The sequence below is a fragment of the Mesoplodon bidens genome (genome assembly GCF_964165515.1).
Source record: "Mesoplodon bidens genome assembly, chromosome: 7".
NCBI lineage: Eukaryota > Metazoa > Chordata > Mammalia > Artiodactyla > Ziphiidae > Mesoplodon > Mesoplodon bidens.
The window spans coordinates 58,746,733-58,764,322 of NC_138164.1; the positions used below are offsets into that span (position 1 = coordinate 58,746,733).

At 42.4% G+C, this 17,590-nt stretch overlaps 1 protein-coding gene across 12 annotated transcripts in view; it reads left to right on the forward strand.

Moving 5' to 3' along the window:
* Positions 1-15,011, forward strand: part of NUP98 (nucleoporin 98 and 96 precursor) — a 104,597-nt gene extending 89,586 nt beyond the window's left edge. For 10 of the 12 annotated variants that reach the window (XM_081239698.1, XM_081239693.1, XM_081239704.1 and 7 more), the window contains 7 exons: positions 311-454; positions 1,452-1,594; positions 7,311-7,532; positions 9,815-10,056; positions 10,519-10,673; positions 11,951-12,062; positions 12,176-15,011. In XM_081239698.1, coding sequence (XP_081095824.1) covers positions 311-454; positions 1,452-1,594; positions 7,311-7,532; positions 9,815-10,056; positions 10,519-10,673; positions 11,951-12,062; positions 12,176-12,393 — 1,236 coding nt within the window. In that variant the 3' untranslated portion in view covers positions 12,394-15,011. The remainder of the gene's footprint in view (positions 1-310; positions 455-1,451; positions 1,595-7,310; positions 7,533-9,814; positions 10,057-10,518; positions 10,674-11,950; positions 12,063-12,175) is intronic. The other 2 variants (XM_081239695.1, XM_081239696.1) reach the window with 1 other exon arrangement.
* Positions 15,012-17,590: the final 2,579 nt, after the last annotated feature.

Consider the following 17,590-nt stretch of genomic DNA (forward strand, 5'->3'; position numbering starts at 1 on the left):
TCTTGCTGCCTACCCATTTTGCTTGCCATCTTAAAGTCAATTTCCAAAAACGAAATCACTGATCAGAATTTATTCACATCTTAAAGTTGGCAGCTGTGGGCAATGAATGGTTCTCACCTCTTCTCAGCACTTACTGTCTAAGTCCACCCTATCACCTGCCACCAAGGGACTGTGTATTTTATATCTGGATCATTAACACTGCTATTTAAATCATTTAGAATCAACTTGAGTAAGTGAGCAACATGCAGGCCTGGCCAGTAACAAGGTAATGTATATTGTAGAGCTGTGATGGTGATTTTGTCTTCTGTAGGTATGGCAGCTCTCAGAGCAGAAGCAAATCAATGTGTGCTCACAGTTGGATTGGAAACGGTCCCTGGCTGTCCATCTTTGGTATTTGCTCCCACCAACAGCCTCCATTTCCAAGGCACTCAGCATGTATGAAGAAGCATTTCAGGTATATGTATCCAGTATAGCCAAGCAAGAGTCCTGGTAGGATTTCTGTTTTTGCCAGAAAAGTACTACAGAGAAAAAACCATCAAATCACATTTCATAATACTTTTTCCTAACTACTTTTTGAAAAGTACCATAGAATTGAAATGAACACAGGAAATCTAATGGGAAACTTCTTCAAGTTTCTGCTTCTATTTTGTTTAGTACGATGAGTTTCCACAACTTATTTTCTTACTGCTGTTTTCCTGCCTCAACATTGGAGGGTTTTTCTTCATTCCTAATGCTGTCTTATTCCTTCAGGAATTCCCTGAGATACAGCCTGACCTTGTGTTTAGTGTAGCCCCAAATTAGCAGGTCTGAAATTTGCCTCTAAATATCACTATATTTCATATTCCTTGTCCATTTGGAGGTTAAAGGATTATTAATTTTTTTTTTTTTTTTTTTTTGTGGTACGCGGGCCTCTCACTGCTGTGGCCTCTCCCGTTGCGGAGCACAGGCTCCGGACGCGCAGGCTCAGCGGCCATGGCTCACGGGCCCAGCCGCTCTGCGGCATGTGGGATCCTCCCCAACCGGGGCACGAACCCGTGTCCTCTGCATCGGCAGGCGGACTCTCAACCACTGCGCCACCAGGGAAGCCCAAGGATTATTAATATTTTTAATGCCATTATTTGGTTCTTTTCTTACTGTTCATTTTTATTGTCTTTGATATCATTTGCCAGAATTATCAATATTTGTCAGGAAAAGGAGAACACTAAAAAAAATTGAATGTAGTAAGAATTGTGGCAAGAAAGGTGGTGGGGTTAGAGCTGTCTGAGGTCTTTGCCAGTCCATTGAAGGCAGGTGGAATATGTCACTGATCAAAGTAAGTTTAAAATCCTTGAAACACTCCTTTAGAGGATGTCACACCATTCTTAATACACATCTGAGTAACTGAGACACAGTAGAATCTAGTGAAACATACTAGCAGCTGATGTATTGTTTTATCAAATTCTTAACTTCAGAATACCTCTGAGGGTGACAGATATGCCTGCTGCCCACTTCCCTCATACCTGGAGGACTCTGGCTTTGTGGTAGAGGAGGAGCAAGACTCACAGAGACCTCTTCAAGATGTCTGCTTTCACCTTCTAAAACTCTATAGTGACAGGTAAATCAGAGCCATATGTTATAGTCACTCGAGGGTTCCATGAGCCCTAAGGAGTCCTTTCCTTTTTATATGTGGTCAGATTGCCGTAAGTCTATATAAATTACCAAAATATAACTTACAGTAATTGAGTGCAAAGAGCATGGGAACTGGAATTAGAAATCTAAAAATTCACATTTTAAATCAACTATACTTAAATGAAATTGTTTTTTAAAAATCTAAAAATTATTTTAATCAACTTTAATGAGATAGAATTTTACACATAATGAAGTGTGTGGTTTGATATGTTTTAATATAATCTAACTACCATCACTATCAAGGTAACATTTACATTACCCTCAAAAAGTTACCTCATGTCCCTTTGCAATCAGTCCACACCACAGACAGCTACTGACTGACTTTTCATTACTATAGGTTAGTTTTGCTGTTATAGAATTTTATGTAATTGGGATCATTCTGTATGTTATCTTTTGTGCCTGGCTTCTTTTACCCAACATAGTGATTTTGAGATTTATCCATGTTAATATGTATATCAGAAATTTATTTATTTATTCATTTGTTAATGGACAGTTTTCTGGTTTTGAGCTATTAAGAATAAAGCTGCTATGAGCATTTGTATCTAAAACTGTTTGTATCATTTTGCATTCCCACCAAGATCTGTAATTGCTCCATATCCTCTTCAAAACATGGTATTGTCAGCTTTTAAAATTTTACCATTTTAGTGGGCACATAGTGGTGTGTCATTTGTGTGCTTAATAAGAAATTAAACGAGAATTTCATTTCTTTAAATACTTTCTTTTAAACTAATTATATTAATTATAGAATAATACAGTCTTTTATTGTGGTAAAATACAGATAATTAAAATTGTGGGGGGTTTTGGGGTTTTTTGTTTGTTTGTTTTGTTTTTGCCATATGCGGGCCTCTCACTGTTGTGGCCTCTCCCATTGCGGAGCACAGGCTCTGGACGCGCAGGCTCAGCGGCCATGGCTCACGGGCCCAGCCGCTCCGCGTCATGTGGGATCTTCCCGGACCGGGGCACGAACCCGTGTCCCCTGCATCAGCAGGCGGACTCTCAACCACTGCGCCACCAGGGAAGCCCTAAAATTGTGTTTTAACTTGCATTTCCCTGATGCCTAATGGTGGCAGGCATTTTTTCATGTGCTTATTTACCAGCTATCTATGTATCTTCCTTGTTGAAATCTATTTGAAACCTTTTGCTGCCCCCCCTTTTTTAATAGGGTCGCCTAATAGTTCTTTATTGTGTTGTAATAGTTCTTTATATATTTAGGATGCAAGTCCTTTATTATAAATGTTTTTGCAATTATTTTCTCCCAATACACGGGCACAGAAGTTTTACATTTTTATAAAGTCCAGTTTATTGAAGTTTTTAAACTATAAAATCAGTTTCTTTAATAGATACAGAGCTGTCGAGGTTTTCTATTTATTCTTGAGTCATTTTGTTCGTTTGTTTTTCCTAAGGAATTTGTCTGTTTCACCAAAGTCACCAAATTTATTAGCATAAAGTTCTTTATAACATTTCCATATTCTTTTATTTATTTATTCATTCATTCATTTTTGATCGCGTTGGGTCTTCGTTGCTGCACGCGGGCTCTCTCTAGTTGGTGGCGAACAGGGGCTACTCTTCGTTGTGGTGCGCGGCTTCTCATTGTGGTGGCTTCTCTTATTGCGGAGCCACGGGTTCTAGGCGCACGGGCTTCAGTAGTTGTGGCACATGGACCTAGTTGCTTCACAGCATGTGGGATCTTCCTGGACCAGGGGTTGAACCCGTGTCCACTGCATTAGCAGGCAGATTCTAACCACTGAGACACCAGGGAAGTCCCCTCCTTATTCTTTTTTTTTTTTTTTTTGTAAATTATTTATTTATTCATTTTTGGCTGCATTAGGTCTTTGTTGCTGCACGCGGGCTTTCTAGTTGCAGCGAGCGGGGGCTACTCTTCGTCGCAGTGCGCGGGCTTCTCATTGCAGTGGCCTCTCTCGTTGCGGAGCACGGGCTCTAGGCACACAGGCTTCAGTAGTTGCGCACGTGGGCTCAGTAGTTGTGGCTCGTGGGCTCCAGAGCGCAGGCTCAGTAGTCATGGCACACAGGCTTAGCTGCTCCACGGCATGTGGGATCCTCCTGGACCAGGGCTCGAACCCGTGTCCCCTGCATTGGCAGGCGGACTCTTAACCACTGCGCCACCAGGGAGGCCCCCTTATTCTTTTTTAATGTCTGTAGAATGTGTGGCTGTGTCTCTTTCTTCACTGATATTGGTATTTGTGTCTTCTCTTTTTTTCTCCTGATTAGTCTGTCTCCAGCTTTTTTTTTTTTTTTTGCTGTACATGGACCTCTCACTGTCGTGGCCTCTCCCGTTGTGGAGCACAGGCTCCAGACGCGCAGGCTCAGCAGCCATGGCTCACAGGCCCAGCCGCTCTGCGGCATGTGGGATCTTCCCGGACCGGGGCACAAACCCGTGTCCCCTGCATCGGCAGGTGGACTCTGAACCACTGCACCACCAGGGAAGCCCTGTCTCCAGCTTTTGGTTTCATTGGTTATCTCTATTAGTCATGTAGCTCAAAATGAATCATAAACCTAATTGTCAAACTTAAAACAGTACCCTCTTAGAAGAAAATCTTTGCAACTGTGGGTTAGGCAAAGATTTCTTAGATACCAAACACATAATCCATAAAAGAAAAATTGATAAATTGGACTTCAACAGAATTTAAAACTACTACTCATTAGACAGACTGTTAAGAGAATGAAAAGATGAGCCACAAATTGGGAGAAGATACTTGTAATTCATATATCTGATAAAGGGCTTTTATCCAGAGCATGTAAAGAACTCCCTGAACTCAATAATAAGAAAACAAACAATCCAATTTAAAAATTGGGAAAAATATTTAAAGGGATTCTTCACCAAAGAAGACGTACATATAAAGCCCATGAAAAGTTTTTATCAGTAGACATCAGGGACATGCAAATTAAAGCCATCATGGGATGCCACTACCCATCTATTAGAATGGCTAAAAATTAAGACACCTGTACCATGTCATCATGGAAGCGGAGCAATTGGAATTCTCAACACTGCTGGGGAGAAATGTAAACTAACACTGGCACTTGGAAAAACAGTTTGGTGGCTTAAAAAGTTAAACATATGGCTACATACATATGATCCAGCCATTCCACTCCTAGGTATTTACCCAAGAGGAATGAAAACATACGTCTATTTATATGTTGATAGCAGCTTTATTTGTAAAGGTCCAAAACGGGAAACAACCCAAATTTCCATCAACAGGTGATTAGATAAGCAAATTGTGGTACATCTATACAATGGAATACTATCTCAGCAGTAAGAAAGAATGAACTGTTGATAAAATGCAACAGCATGGTGAATCAAAATACTTTTACTTATTTTTGAAGTGGTGAGAAAAAAAAATACCCCCAAAAATGTACCTACTGCTTGATTCCAATTTATGTAAAACTCTGGAAAATGCGAACTAATCTATAATGATAGGAAGATCAGTGGTTGCCTGGGAAGGGTAGGTGTAGGGAGGGGCAGGAGAGAGGGATCACAGAGGGACTTAAGGAAACTTTTGGAGGTGATGGGTATGCTTGTTGTCTTGACCTTGGTGGTAGTTTCACAGCTGTATATATATGTTTAAACTTACGAAAATTGTACATTCTAAATATGTACAGTTTATTGTATGTCAATTTTTTTAATGTCAAAAAAAAGAAAAAAGGAAGAGGAAGAAAAGCGTATATCTCAAAGTGTCAGAAATAGAGAAACCAAAGCCTGAATGAGATAATAAAGCGTTCTTCTCATGTAAGGTAGAATTGCTATGACTAAAACCCTTACATAAACTGTAAGGAACTGCACTGTATAATGGCCGCTATTCTCATAATACTACTTTAAATTAGTTTTTAAATTTAATTACTTATTCACACTAACCATATTTCAAGTGTTTAATAGCCATATGTGGCTAGTGGCTATCATATTGGTCAAGGCAGATTATAGAACATTTCCGTCATCACACAGAGTTCAGTTTCACAGCATCGGTCAAGAAAAACTACTCATTACTTGGGGAAGTGTTAGGAACTTGTAAAATGTCTGGGATCTTAGGTGAAAGGGAAAAGTTTTGGTTGGTAATCAAGGCCCAGATCTTTAAAACTTGTAGGTGTGGGATCTTAGTTCTTACTGTTCTTATGGTCTGGGGCTTGGAAGCTAAGAACATAACACATAAATTGGTCCAGAATCTTTGAAGTCCCTGGGCTCTCAGCAGAAAAAAAAAAACGTGAAAGTCTGTAGGGAGACTTTCGAACCTGGATTTCTATGTAAAGAATAATACGTACTGTAGACAAAATCAAAAGTAAGATTGACAAGCCATAGAAGGAAATAACCATCATTAAGACTGGTTAGCTATTGGGACTTCCCTAATGGTACAGTGGTTAAGACTCCACACTCCCGACTCAGGGGGCCCGGGTTCAGTCCCTGGTCAGAGAACTAAGATCCCACCTGCCACTGGGCAACTAAGCCCATGCACCACAACTAGAGAAGCCCGTGCGCCGCAACGAAGACCCAGCGCAGCCAAAATAAATGAATAAATAAAACTGAATTAAAAAAAATAAAACAACAACAAAAAAGACTAGTTAGCTGTTCAAACAAACGGGTGAAGTAGCATTCCGCAACTTCAGATAGTAAAACAACCTGAAAGATACTAAATAACATATATATATATTTTTTTGATCTTTATTGGAGTCGAATGGCTTCACAATACTGTGTTAGTTTCTGTTGTACAACAAAGTGAGTCAGCCATATGCATACATATGTCCCCATATCCCCTCCCTCTTGCATCTTCCCTCCCTCCCATCCTCCCTATTCCACACCTCTAGGTCATCCCAGAGCACGTCGCAGAGTTGATCTCCCTGTGCTATGCGACTGCTTCCCACTAGCCAACTGTTTTACGTTCAGTAGTGTGTATATATGTTGATGCTACTCTCTCTTCGCCCCAGCTTCCCCCTCCCACCCCATGTCCTCAAGTCCATTCTCTATGTCTGCACCTTTATTCCTGCCCTGCAACTAGGTTCATCAGTACCTTTTTTTTTTCTTTTTTTTTTAGATTCTATATATATGCGTTAGCATATGGTATTTGTTTTTCTCTTTCTGACTGACTTCACTCTGTATGACAGACTCTAGGTCCATCCACCTCACTACAAATAACTCAGTTTCGTTTCTTTTTATGGCTGAGTAATATTCCATTGTATATATGTGCCACATCTTCTTTATCCATTCATCTGTTGATGGACATTTAGGTTGGTTCCATGTCCTGGCTATTGTAAATAGTGCTGCAGTGAACATTGTGGTACATGTCTCTTTTTGAATTAACGTGTATTTTTTAAATGGTTAAGGAAAGTAATTGATAGTACAGTGAAAGAATGGAAGGGAGAGAGTTGTGAAGACTCCCTGTACCAGGATGGTAAAAGTAGACCAAACAAATACCAGCAAACCTGGTAGAAGAGCCACCGAAGAGAAGGTGCCTTGGTTTTTGGTAGATTGGTAATGTGGCTGAACCTAGAGGAGGAAGACTATAAGGCTTATGATGCTTCTGCTCCCAGCTGCCTGCCTTTATTGTTTTGTAAGCTGTAGCTGAGACAGTTGACTCGTCCAGTACAGGTGGTCTGCTGGCTGGGTTTGGTAACTCTCAGCACATTCTCCTTTGCAGACATTATGATCTCAACCAGCTGCTGGAGCCTCGAAGCGTAACAGCAGATCCTTTGGACTACCGTCTAAGCTGGCACTTGTGGGAGGTGCTGCGGGCTCTTAACTACACCCATCTCTCAGAGCAGTGTGAGGGTGTGCTGCAGGCCAGTTATGCTGGCCAGCTGGAAAGTGAGGGGCTCTGGGAGTGGGCCATCTTTGTCCTCCTGCACATTGACAACGCAAGGTGAGTGAGAAGCCATCAAACACACTAGTTGCATCCAGCGCTACAGGGCAGTGCCAAAGGAATCAGTCTCTTAGGGTTCAATTCAGCAAGTAAGTGTTTAGAGTGAATTTTGGGGTCCAGCCTTGTGGTAAACCTTAAGACAGTTCAACCTGCAGCGCAGACTGTCTCTGTATTCATGTGAACACGTTAGAAAGAAGATCGCCTTTGATTAAGTGCCAAATTATGCTATTTATCATAAGGCCTCCCAGTAATCTGAGAAGGGAGAAGAGATCTCTGTGAACTGCAGAATCTCTGAGTCTCTCTAGAGATAAGATTCAAAGTACATGTAAAATTGGTATAGGAAATAATTAAGTGGGAAGGAAAGATATGCCCGGGTGGGGAAACCCCATTAACTAGGCACAAATTCCTTGAATGTGGCATGTTTAGAATTATGCAGAAATAGTGCTGTCTGAGTTGGATCTGTGGAGTCATGGTTGGCAGGGACGGCCCCTGCTTTTTCTTTACTGGCCCTTCCCTTTCCATCCACCCACCCCATCCCTCAAGTTTGATAGTGTTGTATTTACCTATCTACCAATACAAGCTTGCTTAGATGTGTAATGTTTTGGTTCTTTGTCCTGAACAAAAACCAGAGAAGCACCTCTGCTCCGTGCTTTGAATGAGATGAAGTTGGAGGTTTTTTGTTAATGGTAGCAGAATGGCATAACACTAAGAACAAAAACATTTATATAATACTTTGTTATATAATGCTTTTATATATCTTTATACACCGTTGCAAGTACTTTAAATATATCAACTCATTGAATGCTCATAATGAACCTATGAGACACTCTTACTGTCTGTTTTATAGATGAGCAACCCAAGGGATAGAGAGATTAGGTAACTTTTGTTCAAGGTCACATAGATACTAAATGGCAGAGTGAGCCTTTCAACTCAAGACACCCAGAGTCTGTGCTCTTAATCATTGTACTATACTATCTGTCATGTCGTAGGGCATAGAAAGAAGTTGTTTTGTAGTCAGAGCTTTCTAAATTCTGGCTCCACCATGTACTCACTTTGACCTAAGGTAGAGCTTACTTCACTTTTGACTTTGAGTAAAGACACTCTCTAGACCTCAGTTTTTTTAAATATTAATCTCTATTCAGAGGTGACTGTGGAATTAAAAGTATAAAGCATCCAGCACAACCTTACTTTTAAGGAATTTCTCTTTCCTCTTGCTCCTTACCAGGAAACAAAATGATCCCAGAATTTTCCTCTGAGTTTATTTAAACACACTCATGAAGAATTTCGCATGGTAAAAGGCTGGCTGATGGGATGATTGATGATTGGCTGTGGGAAAGCAGATCCTATTTCCTAAAGGGGAGCAAAAAAGGAGGCAGTTGTCATGAGATTAGGAGTCCTTTGAAAAACCTAGGAGTTGAGAAAAGAATCTAAGATGAGGAGAATAGCTTTGATCTGAAATTCAAATGACTGATCCTTTGGCCCAGACAAAGAAGGACTCTATTTAAGTGGCCTTGAGAGCAGAAAGATTGAGTTTAGCCTAAGTCTAGCAGTAAAGAGAAAATGAATTAGGAAGGCTGATGACTTTTAAGGGAAAAAACTACCTGGAAGAGACCTTACGTTTAAAAACTACTTTGTTTTCTTGCATTGACCACGTGAGAGAGAGGGCAGGGAGGAGGTTAGGAATAAACTGCAGAGTGCTCGGTGGATCTAGAATTCCCCTGCCCCAGTCCTTCATCTCCTGTTAGAGAAAGGAAACAAAGAAATGAGCCTACTGGGATGAACACACACAGACTACTATATATAAGATCGATAACCAACAAGGACCTACTGTAGAGCACAGGGAACTCTACTCAATATTCTGTGATAACCTATATGAGAAAAAAATCTTAAAAAGAATGAATATATGTACATGTATAACTGAATCACTTTGCTGTACACCTGAAACTAACACAACATTGTAAACCAACTATCTCCAATAAAATTTTTAAAAAGAAAAGAAATGAGCTGAGTCAGGAGAGAACGTTTTTGGGGTAGTGGGCAACCTTCCCAAGAGTATTCAATTTCAGACTTTTTTGACCATGAAAATATAATGTGCTTCTACTCTGTTTCATTTTTAAAATTAATGCTGGTGTGATAGCTTTTTAAGTGAAGTTTGAGGTGATCCGCTAAGGGTCAGGACCTGCAGTTTAAGAGACTGCCTAACGGACCACTGTGAGCTGTCTGAGGCAGCCTTCTCCATCAGTGAGAATGAGATTTATCCCAACTGACCTTTCCTCCTATAGCATGCGTGAGAAGGCTGTTCGAGAGCTGCTTACGCGGCACTGCCAACTGTTGGAGACCCCTGAATCTTGGGCTAAGGAGCTTTTCCTGACCGAGAAGCTTTGTGTGCCTGCTGAGTGGATTCATGAGGCCAAAGCAGTGCGAGCACACATGGAATCCGACAGGCACTTGGAGGCTCTCTTTTTATTTAAAGCGGGGCACTGGAATCGCTGCCACAAACTCGTCATCCAACACTTAGCTTCTGGTGAGTGCTTCAGACTAGGACCTGTGTCTCCTGGAATTACCCCTAATTCTTCCAGTCTCTGAGCCCATGATGAGTCAGGCCAGAAATGATGATCAGAACAGGATATGGCAGACTTGAATCAGATCACACTTTGTGAAAGCTCTCTGTACAGAAGATGCTTGGTAAGGGTGAGGGGCGGGGTCAACAGCAATATTGTTACATTCCCATTTGCCAGGAATATTCTTGATATTCACTAATTATGTTAAGCTCTTTGTTTATTTGGGGAGTTTTATTCAGCAACACCAGAAACATCTGTTTGGGAAACTGAAGTCAGAAATTCTTCACAGTTTTCTTAAGAGAATTTCAAAATATCTACTGTCATTCTCAAGTCTGACCCAACATAATTTTCCCTTTCTTCCTGTCTTAGACCTTTCTGTCATGTCCTTCCTCTGTGCACTTTTGGTCAATATTTTGTTTCTTCAGATGCCATTATTAACGAGAACTATGACTACCTGAAGGGGTTCTTGGAAGACCTGGCACCCCCAGAGCGCAGCAGCCTAATCCAGGACTGGGAAACATCTGGGCTTGTTTACCTGGACTACATTCGGGTCATTGAAATGCTCCATCATATACAACAGGTACCTGAGTTCCTTAAACCACAGCCTAGTTTCCCCTTTCTCTGGCCCACAGAGCCATAGCGACCTCCAAAGGCTTGAGCAACGGCTTGAAAAACTCATTGGCAGAGATAGCACTGTCAGTGTAGGAGGGATTTTTTTTTTTTTGCGGTACGCGGGCCTCTCACTGTTGTGGCCTCTCCCGTTGCGGAGCACAGGCTCAGGACGCACAGGCTCAGCGGCCATGACTCACGGGCCCAGCTGCTCCGCGGCATGTGGGATCCTCCCGGACCGGGGCACGAACCCGTGTCCCCTGCATCGGCAGGCGGACTCTCAACCACTGCTCCACCAGGGAAGCCCAGGAGGGATATTTTGATGAAGCTAATTTGATGTAGCTACTATGACAGCTCTATCAAAACTTTAAAATGTGTTTTGGTGCTTATTGCCAAGTAGTGTGTACAGTGGACATTCCTAAGGCTTGTCCATAGTCAGTCTCCTCCCCTTGTTTTCCCCTTTTCCCCTAGTTTTAAATGGGAAGCTTAGGGTTGAGAGATAAAGTAAGGTCAGAGATTTGGTGAGGATGTTTCACATAACATTTGGCATGAAAGTAATTGATTTCTGTTGTTAACAAAGCCACAGTTCCTGTTAATATCTGCATAATTAAATGTTGATTCTTAGTTGGAGTCAGGAGACTTAAATTAAGTGCTGGTTTGGGCTCCACCTCTCACTGTGTGCTCTTAAGAAATCAATACCGGGCTTCCCTGGTGGCGCAGTGGTTGAGAGTCCGCCTGCCGATGCAGGGGACACGGGTTTGTGCCCCGGTTCGGGAAGATCCCACATGCCGTGGAGCGGCTGGGCCCGTGAGCCATGGCCGCTGAGCCTGCGCGTCCAGAGCCCGTGCTCTGCAACGGGAGAGGCCACAACAGCGAGAGGCCCGCGTACCACAAAAAAAAAAAAAAAAAAAGAAATCAATACCATGTTTGTGAACCCAGATTTATGTAGATTTTTGGTGCAGTGTTAAAGCTTGCTCGTTACATGGTTCACGAATGGTGATTTCAAGACTTGCCCAATCCTAGGCCTGGTACACTATATTGTTTTCCTGTTGTGTATAATTGCTAAGGTCTTGTCTTATCCTCAGCGACTAGGCTGGATGGTGGTGACATGGCACTGCCGGCCAGCTTCTTGGGTTTTCCCCTCCCTCACCTCACTCTTGTTTCAGTGTGTTGCGTAGTCAGTCTATGGGTAGGATTGGAGTGATGGGAGCTCCTCTTGGCCTAATTGGTTTCTCTGCTTCTTTGTAGGTGGATTGCTCAGGTTATGAGCTAGAGCAGTTACATACCAAAGTGACCTCACTGTGCAACCGGATAGAGCAGATCCAGTGTTACAATGCCAAGGATCGCCTGGCTCAGTCAGGTCAGCCTCTCGCCTCCTCCCCCTTAACTGCCTGCTCATTGCCTGTCTTTATGATTATTATACCCACACCTCACCCCCAGTCCTTTGGTGCTTACTCTGTTCTTTTTCTCCAGACATGGCCAAACGTGTAGCCAACCTGCTGCGGGTGGTACTGAGCCTTCAGCATGCCCCTGATGCAACCTCTGACTCAACGCCAGACCCTCAGCGAGTCCCTTTGCGCCTGTTGGCTCCCCACATTGGCCGGCTCCCCATGCCTGAGGACTATGCCTTGGAGGAACTGCGCAGTCTCACACAGTCCTACCTGCGGGAACTGACTGTTGGGAGCCAGTGAGCCCCAGGCTCCGTGAACCACACTCACATGCCGATTCACACTCACTACGCAGAGGTCCCCTACGTTGAGTTGATTGGCACCATTTGCCATTCTCTGGGTTAGCCATGGAATCCACCCTCCCTTCCTGCTGCCCAAGCAGCAACCTCCAATTGTTCACGGTTTTCTTAATACTAAACACAGCATAAGGGCTTTTGGAACCCCCAAAAAAGGATCCAAGTCTCTTTTTTTACCATCCTCAAGACTATTCTTTTTTTTTTTTCCTTTCTTTTTTTAAATGGTCAGTAAAGCATTGGTAAAGCACCTTTGGCAGAATTCCCCCACCCCCTAAGAACCAGGGAATGCTTTTCCTCCCTCAGCCATTCTGGATCTTGTGACTCTTGATGCCAAACTGCTACCCTACTCCTACTCTGCCCTTTTATACTAGGACTCTTTAGAAGGAGTGGGACAGGTGATGGGACAAATGTGTTGACCTAGGACTGTCCTCCCTTAACAAGTGAACTATCCACAGAAGGAAGGAGAATCTGTCTCTGAAGTAGGTTGTTGATTAACACTGACTTTTGGAGTCAGAAGAGGGTTGGACTGAATTAGGAAGCAGAACAGGGTCCTTCTGACCCATTTAGGGTAGAAGTGAGTGCCTGCCATGGAGGGATGGGGCTTCAAGGCTTGATTGTTCTTCCTGCCTTGAATGTTCTGTGAACACCAAACCTTCCCTGTGCAGGAGCTCTTTGTACCAGATCACACATCTCTGGGAAACTCCCAGAACTTTTCCGTCATCTTGCTAGGCCTCCTGTCTGGATTTGCCTGAAGAGTTTGGATGAAACATGGCAGGTTGGGTAGCCCTCCCTGTCCCTCCCACTCTAGCCCAGAGCATTTCCCACCCTCCATTTACAGTCCCAGAAGGTGAAACCATCACTGAGGCAGGCAAGGATCTGGGCTTCAGGGGGAGGCAGGGGGCTTTTGCTACACTGCTGCCCACAGCTGTGGGGAGCCCCAGGTAACGGTCTGAGACTGCTGGTGTGAGGGCTGTCACAACATGGCCATGCCTCCCTGGGTCTTTATGCATGAAGATTACAGAAAGGGTTTTATTAAAAAAAAAAATATATATATATATATATATATATACATATATATATATATATGACCTAGATTATTTTCCTCTTTTTCTGAAACTACTTTCTTAAAAAATAAATAAATAAAAATGAAATGTTTATAGTATTCCTGGTATTGGCTTTCCTTTTGTGGTTTTGAGCCTTCTTGTCCCAAGGAGCTTTATGGCGGCCTTGTTTAATTTGCAGTCTAAAGAGAGACTGGCCGTGGGTTAATGAGAGAATAGTTGCAGACTAGATCAAAGGCTAGGTTTATAAGGGTCAATTTGGGGGTGAGGGGGTTGAGATTATTGATGGATCCTGACTGCTGTACATTTATTTTTATGCACTTGGATTCCTAGTGGGGAATGGGGCAGGGTTTCAAATTGCCCAGTGGTATATACTTAGTATTCAAAGCCTCTCTGCTCTGGGGTTTTTGTTTTTAAACCTTGGCACTTCACCTTTCAGTTTCCATTGTGTAAAAGAGATAATGATCCCTGATGTTGCTGCTTCACAGAGCTGTGCTTGAGAGGGATCAAATGAGGCTGATGAGTAGGTTGCTTGGTTGGTTGATTGATTGGTTGGTTGGTTGTGTTAAATTGAAGATATGAGCAATTTCCAATGAGGATTAGGCCAAAGATTTCTGGGACATCGATGAGATGAGCAAGCAGAGTGGATCTTCCCAGTGGCTGGGGCTTCCCTTTAATTTGGGCCCCTGAGGATAAGGTTACTCAGCTGGGAATTTCCCACCATTTCTGACTGACTGTGAACCTGAGCAAGTGAGTCACGGAGCATTTGCTGGACTTAGAGCAAAGAATTTGCTCTGCGTTCCTCACCAGAGGTGTTTTGTGAAAAGTGAGTGCTTTAGAAGTGGTTTGCCTTTAGAAATGTTAAGCACTGTGAATATGGGCAGTATTTCCTCTTAGGACAGGTATTTCCTTTTAAAAAAAAAAACAAAAAAACCTCTAAGTCAAATATTTATCACAGAAGCTGTTTGTGTCAAAGAGAATAGACTTCCAGTTAAAGTGAACAATAAAGATGATAAGCCGTCTCTTCGATATTTCAAAATCCCATTGAAACATATTTTTAAAAATTTAAGTTTCTCAAAAATATAAAAATAAGAACCAGTTGTCTCAAATCTCAACAGATCTGTGGAATCCACAACCTCATACAATGTTCAAAGTAAGTATTTCCTCAGCAGAATGCTGGAATAATGCCAAAATCAAAGTTAATAGAGGTCTGGAGATTAAATGTTGGATTAGCAGACCTGCAGGCGTAGCTGCTCTTTTTTAGATGTTTGACTCGTTTTGTTACTTTGTATTTCCAGGAAACTATTTCAGATTTTTTTTTATTTGTTGTCTCAGAGAACCAGCTCTCAGACTTAACAGTCTTATTGGAGTTCTGTATTGTAATATATTCATTTGTGCTTTAAACATTGATTTCTTATGCTTTCCTAAGGGTTTTTAAAAATCTTTTACTGTAGAAATTTTCACCCATGCAAAAATAAAATGATGTCTCAGTTTTTCAATCTTATTTAATCTTTACCCCCATTCTTATTCCTACCCACGCACCACCATGGTATTTCATTTTTTTTTTTTAATTTATTTTTGACTGCATTGGGTCTTCGTTGCTGTGCGTGGGCTTTCTCTAGTTGCAGCGAGCGGGGGCTACTCTTCATTGCGGTGTGTGGGCTTCTCATTGTGGTGGCTTTTCTTGCTGCAGAGCATGGGCTCTAGGCACGTGGGCTTCAGTAGTTGTGGCTTGCGGGCTCTAGAGCGCAGGCTCAGTAGTTGTGGCGACCGGGCTTAGTTGCTCTGTGGCATGTGGGATCTTCCCGGACCAGGACTTGAACCTGTGTCCCCTGCATTGGCAGGCAGATTCTTAACCACTGTGCCACCAGGGAAGTCCCTCACCATGGTATTTCTAAGGGAGATCATCATTTCATCAATACCTAAGCATTTCTAAGATAAATTTTTATAAATATAATCACAATACCATTGTCGTACCTAACAAAATAACAGTAATTCCAAAATATTAACTAATACTCTCTGCATTTTCGAATTCCCCAGTTGTCTCAAAAGTAAAATCTTACTACGGTTGATTTGTTTAAATTAAATCAGGATCTAAACAGGGTCCACACTTTGCATTTGGCTGATAAGTCTCTTAAATCTCTTTTAATCTATTAACAGTTCTCCTCTCTCCTTTTTTTTTTTTTATGGATGACTTAACTTTATTTTTCTAAAGTTTTTTTTTTATTAGTTTCTGCTTTATAACAAAGTGAATCAGTCATACATATACATCTGTTCCCACATCCCTTCCCTCATGCATCTCCCTCCCTCCCACCCTCCCCATCCCACCCTCTCCTTTTTTAAATGCCCTTTATTTGATGAAGTACCTGGGACATTCGTCCTTTAGCATAGAGGGCCAGGGGCTTCTAGATTTGGCTGTGCTTCTACCTCCCTTACTTGCTATATACCACTGGTTAGATCTAGAGACTTGATTAGATTTAGGGTCCTTCTCATAGGTGGTGCTGTGTTTCATTACTACGGAAGACAGTGTCTCGCTGTTCCACTTTTAGTGATGTTAAGATTGTTGATTCAGGTGTTGTCAGCCTGATTCACCCTTTCTAAAGCTTCCATCAACCTTCCACCTAATAATAATCATGACCAAGCTTCACTGTTTCATCACTGCACATTCCTTATCTTTTTATATGTGATGATTCAGTATTTTCAAAATAGAGACTTAAATCAGTTGTTGTTCAGGTACTTTTTTTTCCAAAATGGCTTTTTAAAAGTAACCCACCAACTTTTTTTTTTAATAAATTTATTTATTTATTTTTGGCTACTTTGTTTCTTTGTTGCTGTGCGCGGCTTTGTCCAGTTGCGGCGAGCGGGGGCCACTCCTCATTGCCATGCATGGGCTTCTCACTGCGGTGGCCTCTCTCGTTGCGGAGCACGGGCTCTAGGCGCGTGGGCTCTAGAGCACAGGCTCAGTAGTTGTGGCGCACAGGCCTAGTTGCCCTGCAGCATGTGGGATCTTCCCAGACCAGGGCTCAAACCCGTGTCCCCTGCATTGGCAGGCGGATTCTTAACCACTGTGCCACCAGGGAAGCCCCCCACCAACTTTTAGAATTATTTTTTTCAAATTAACATTTTTACCCTAAAACACACTAAATAGAAGAAATATTTCAACATTTTCTCAGGTAAACATACCAATTTTTCTGTAACTCTTCAGTCTATTCTATGTATGTGTTATTTCCATGTGTTTTGAAGCACTCTTGAATTTAGCCTTTATTTTGGCCTAAAGGTATTCTGCAAAATGTTGCTTTTAAATGTAATTTGAGGGTAAGACAACCTTGTGCCCCCAACAGATTGAATAACTGCTGAATAAAATGGTACAGAAAGAAAAATGCATCTTTTACCCCAACACCCATCCCTACAACATCTGCCACTCTTTTTTTTTTTTAAATAAATTTATTTATCTTGTTTTTGGCTGTGTTGGGTCTTTGTTGCTGCACGTGGGCTTTCTTTAGTTATGGTGGTGGGGGGGTGTGGGCTTCTCATTGCAGTGGCTTCTCTTGTTGCGGAGCACGGGCTCTAGGCGCGCGGGCTTCAGTAGTTGTGGTGCACGGGCTCTAGAGCACAGGCTCAGTAGTTGTGGCACATGGGCTTAGTTGCTCTGCGGCATGTGGGATCTTCCTGGACCAGAGCTCGAACCCATGTCCCCTGCATTGGCAGGTGGGTTCCCAACCACGGCACCACCAGGGAAGCCCTGCCACTCACTCTTAACTCTTGTCTTCCTCCTTTGTTTTTGTGTTTTTGGTTTTGGTTTGGTTTTTTGGCCGCGCCGCATGGCTTGCGGGATCTTTAGTTGAGGCATGAGAACTCTTAGTTGCGGCATGCGAAATCTTAGTTGCAGCATGTGGCATCTAGTTCACTGACCAGGGATCAAACCTGGGTCCCCTGCATTGGGAGACAGAGACTTAGCCACTGGGCCACCAGGGAAAAGTCCCTACCTACTCATTCTTGATAGTCCTCTTGTTCTTTCATTTTTCAGTCCTCATTTATTTCTTAAATCATATTACATATACTTCTATGTTGTTCTTAAAAGAG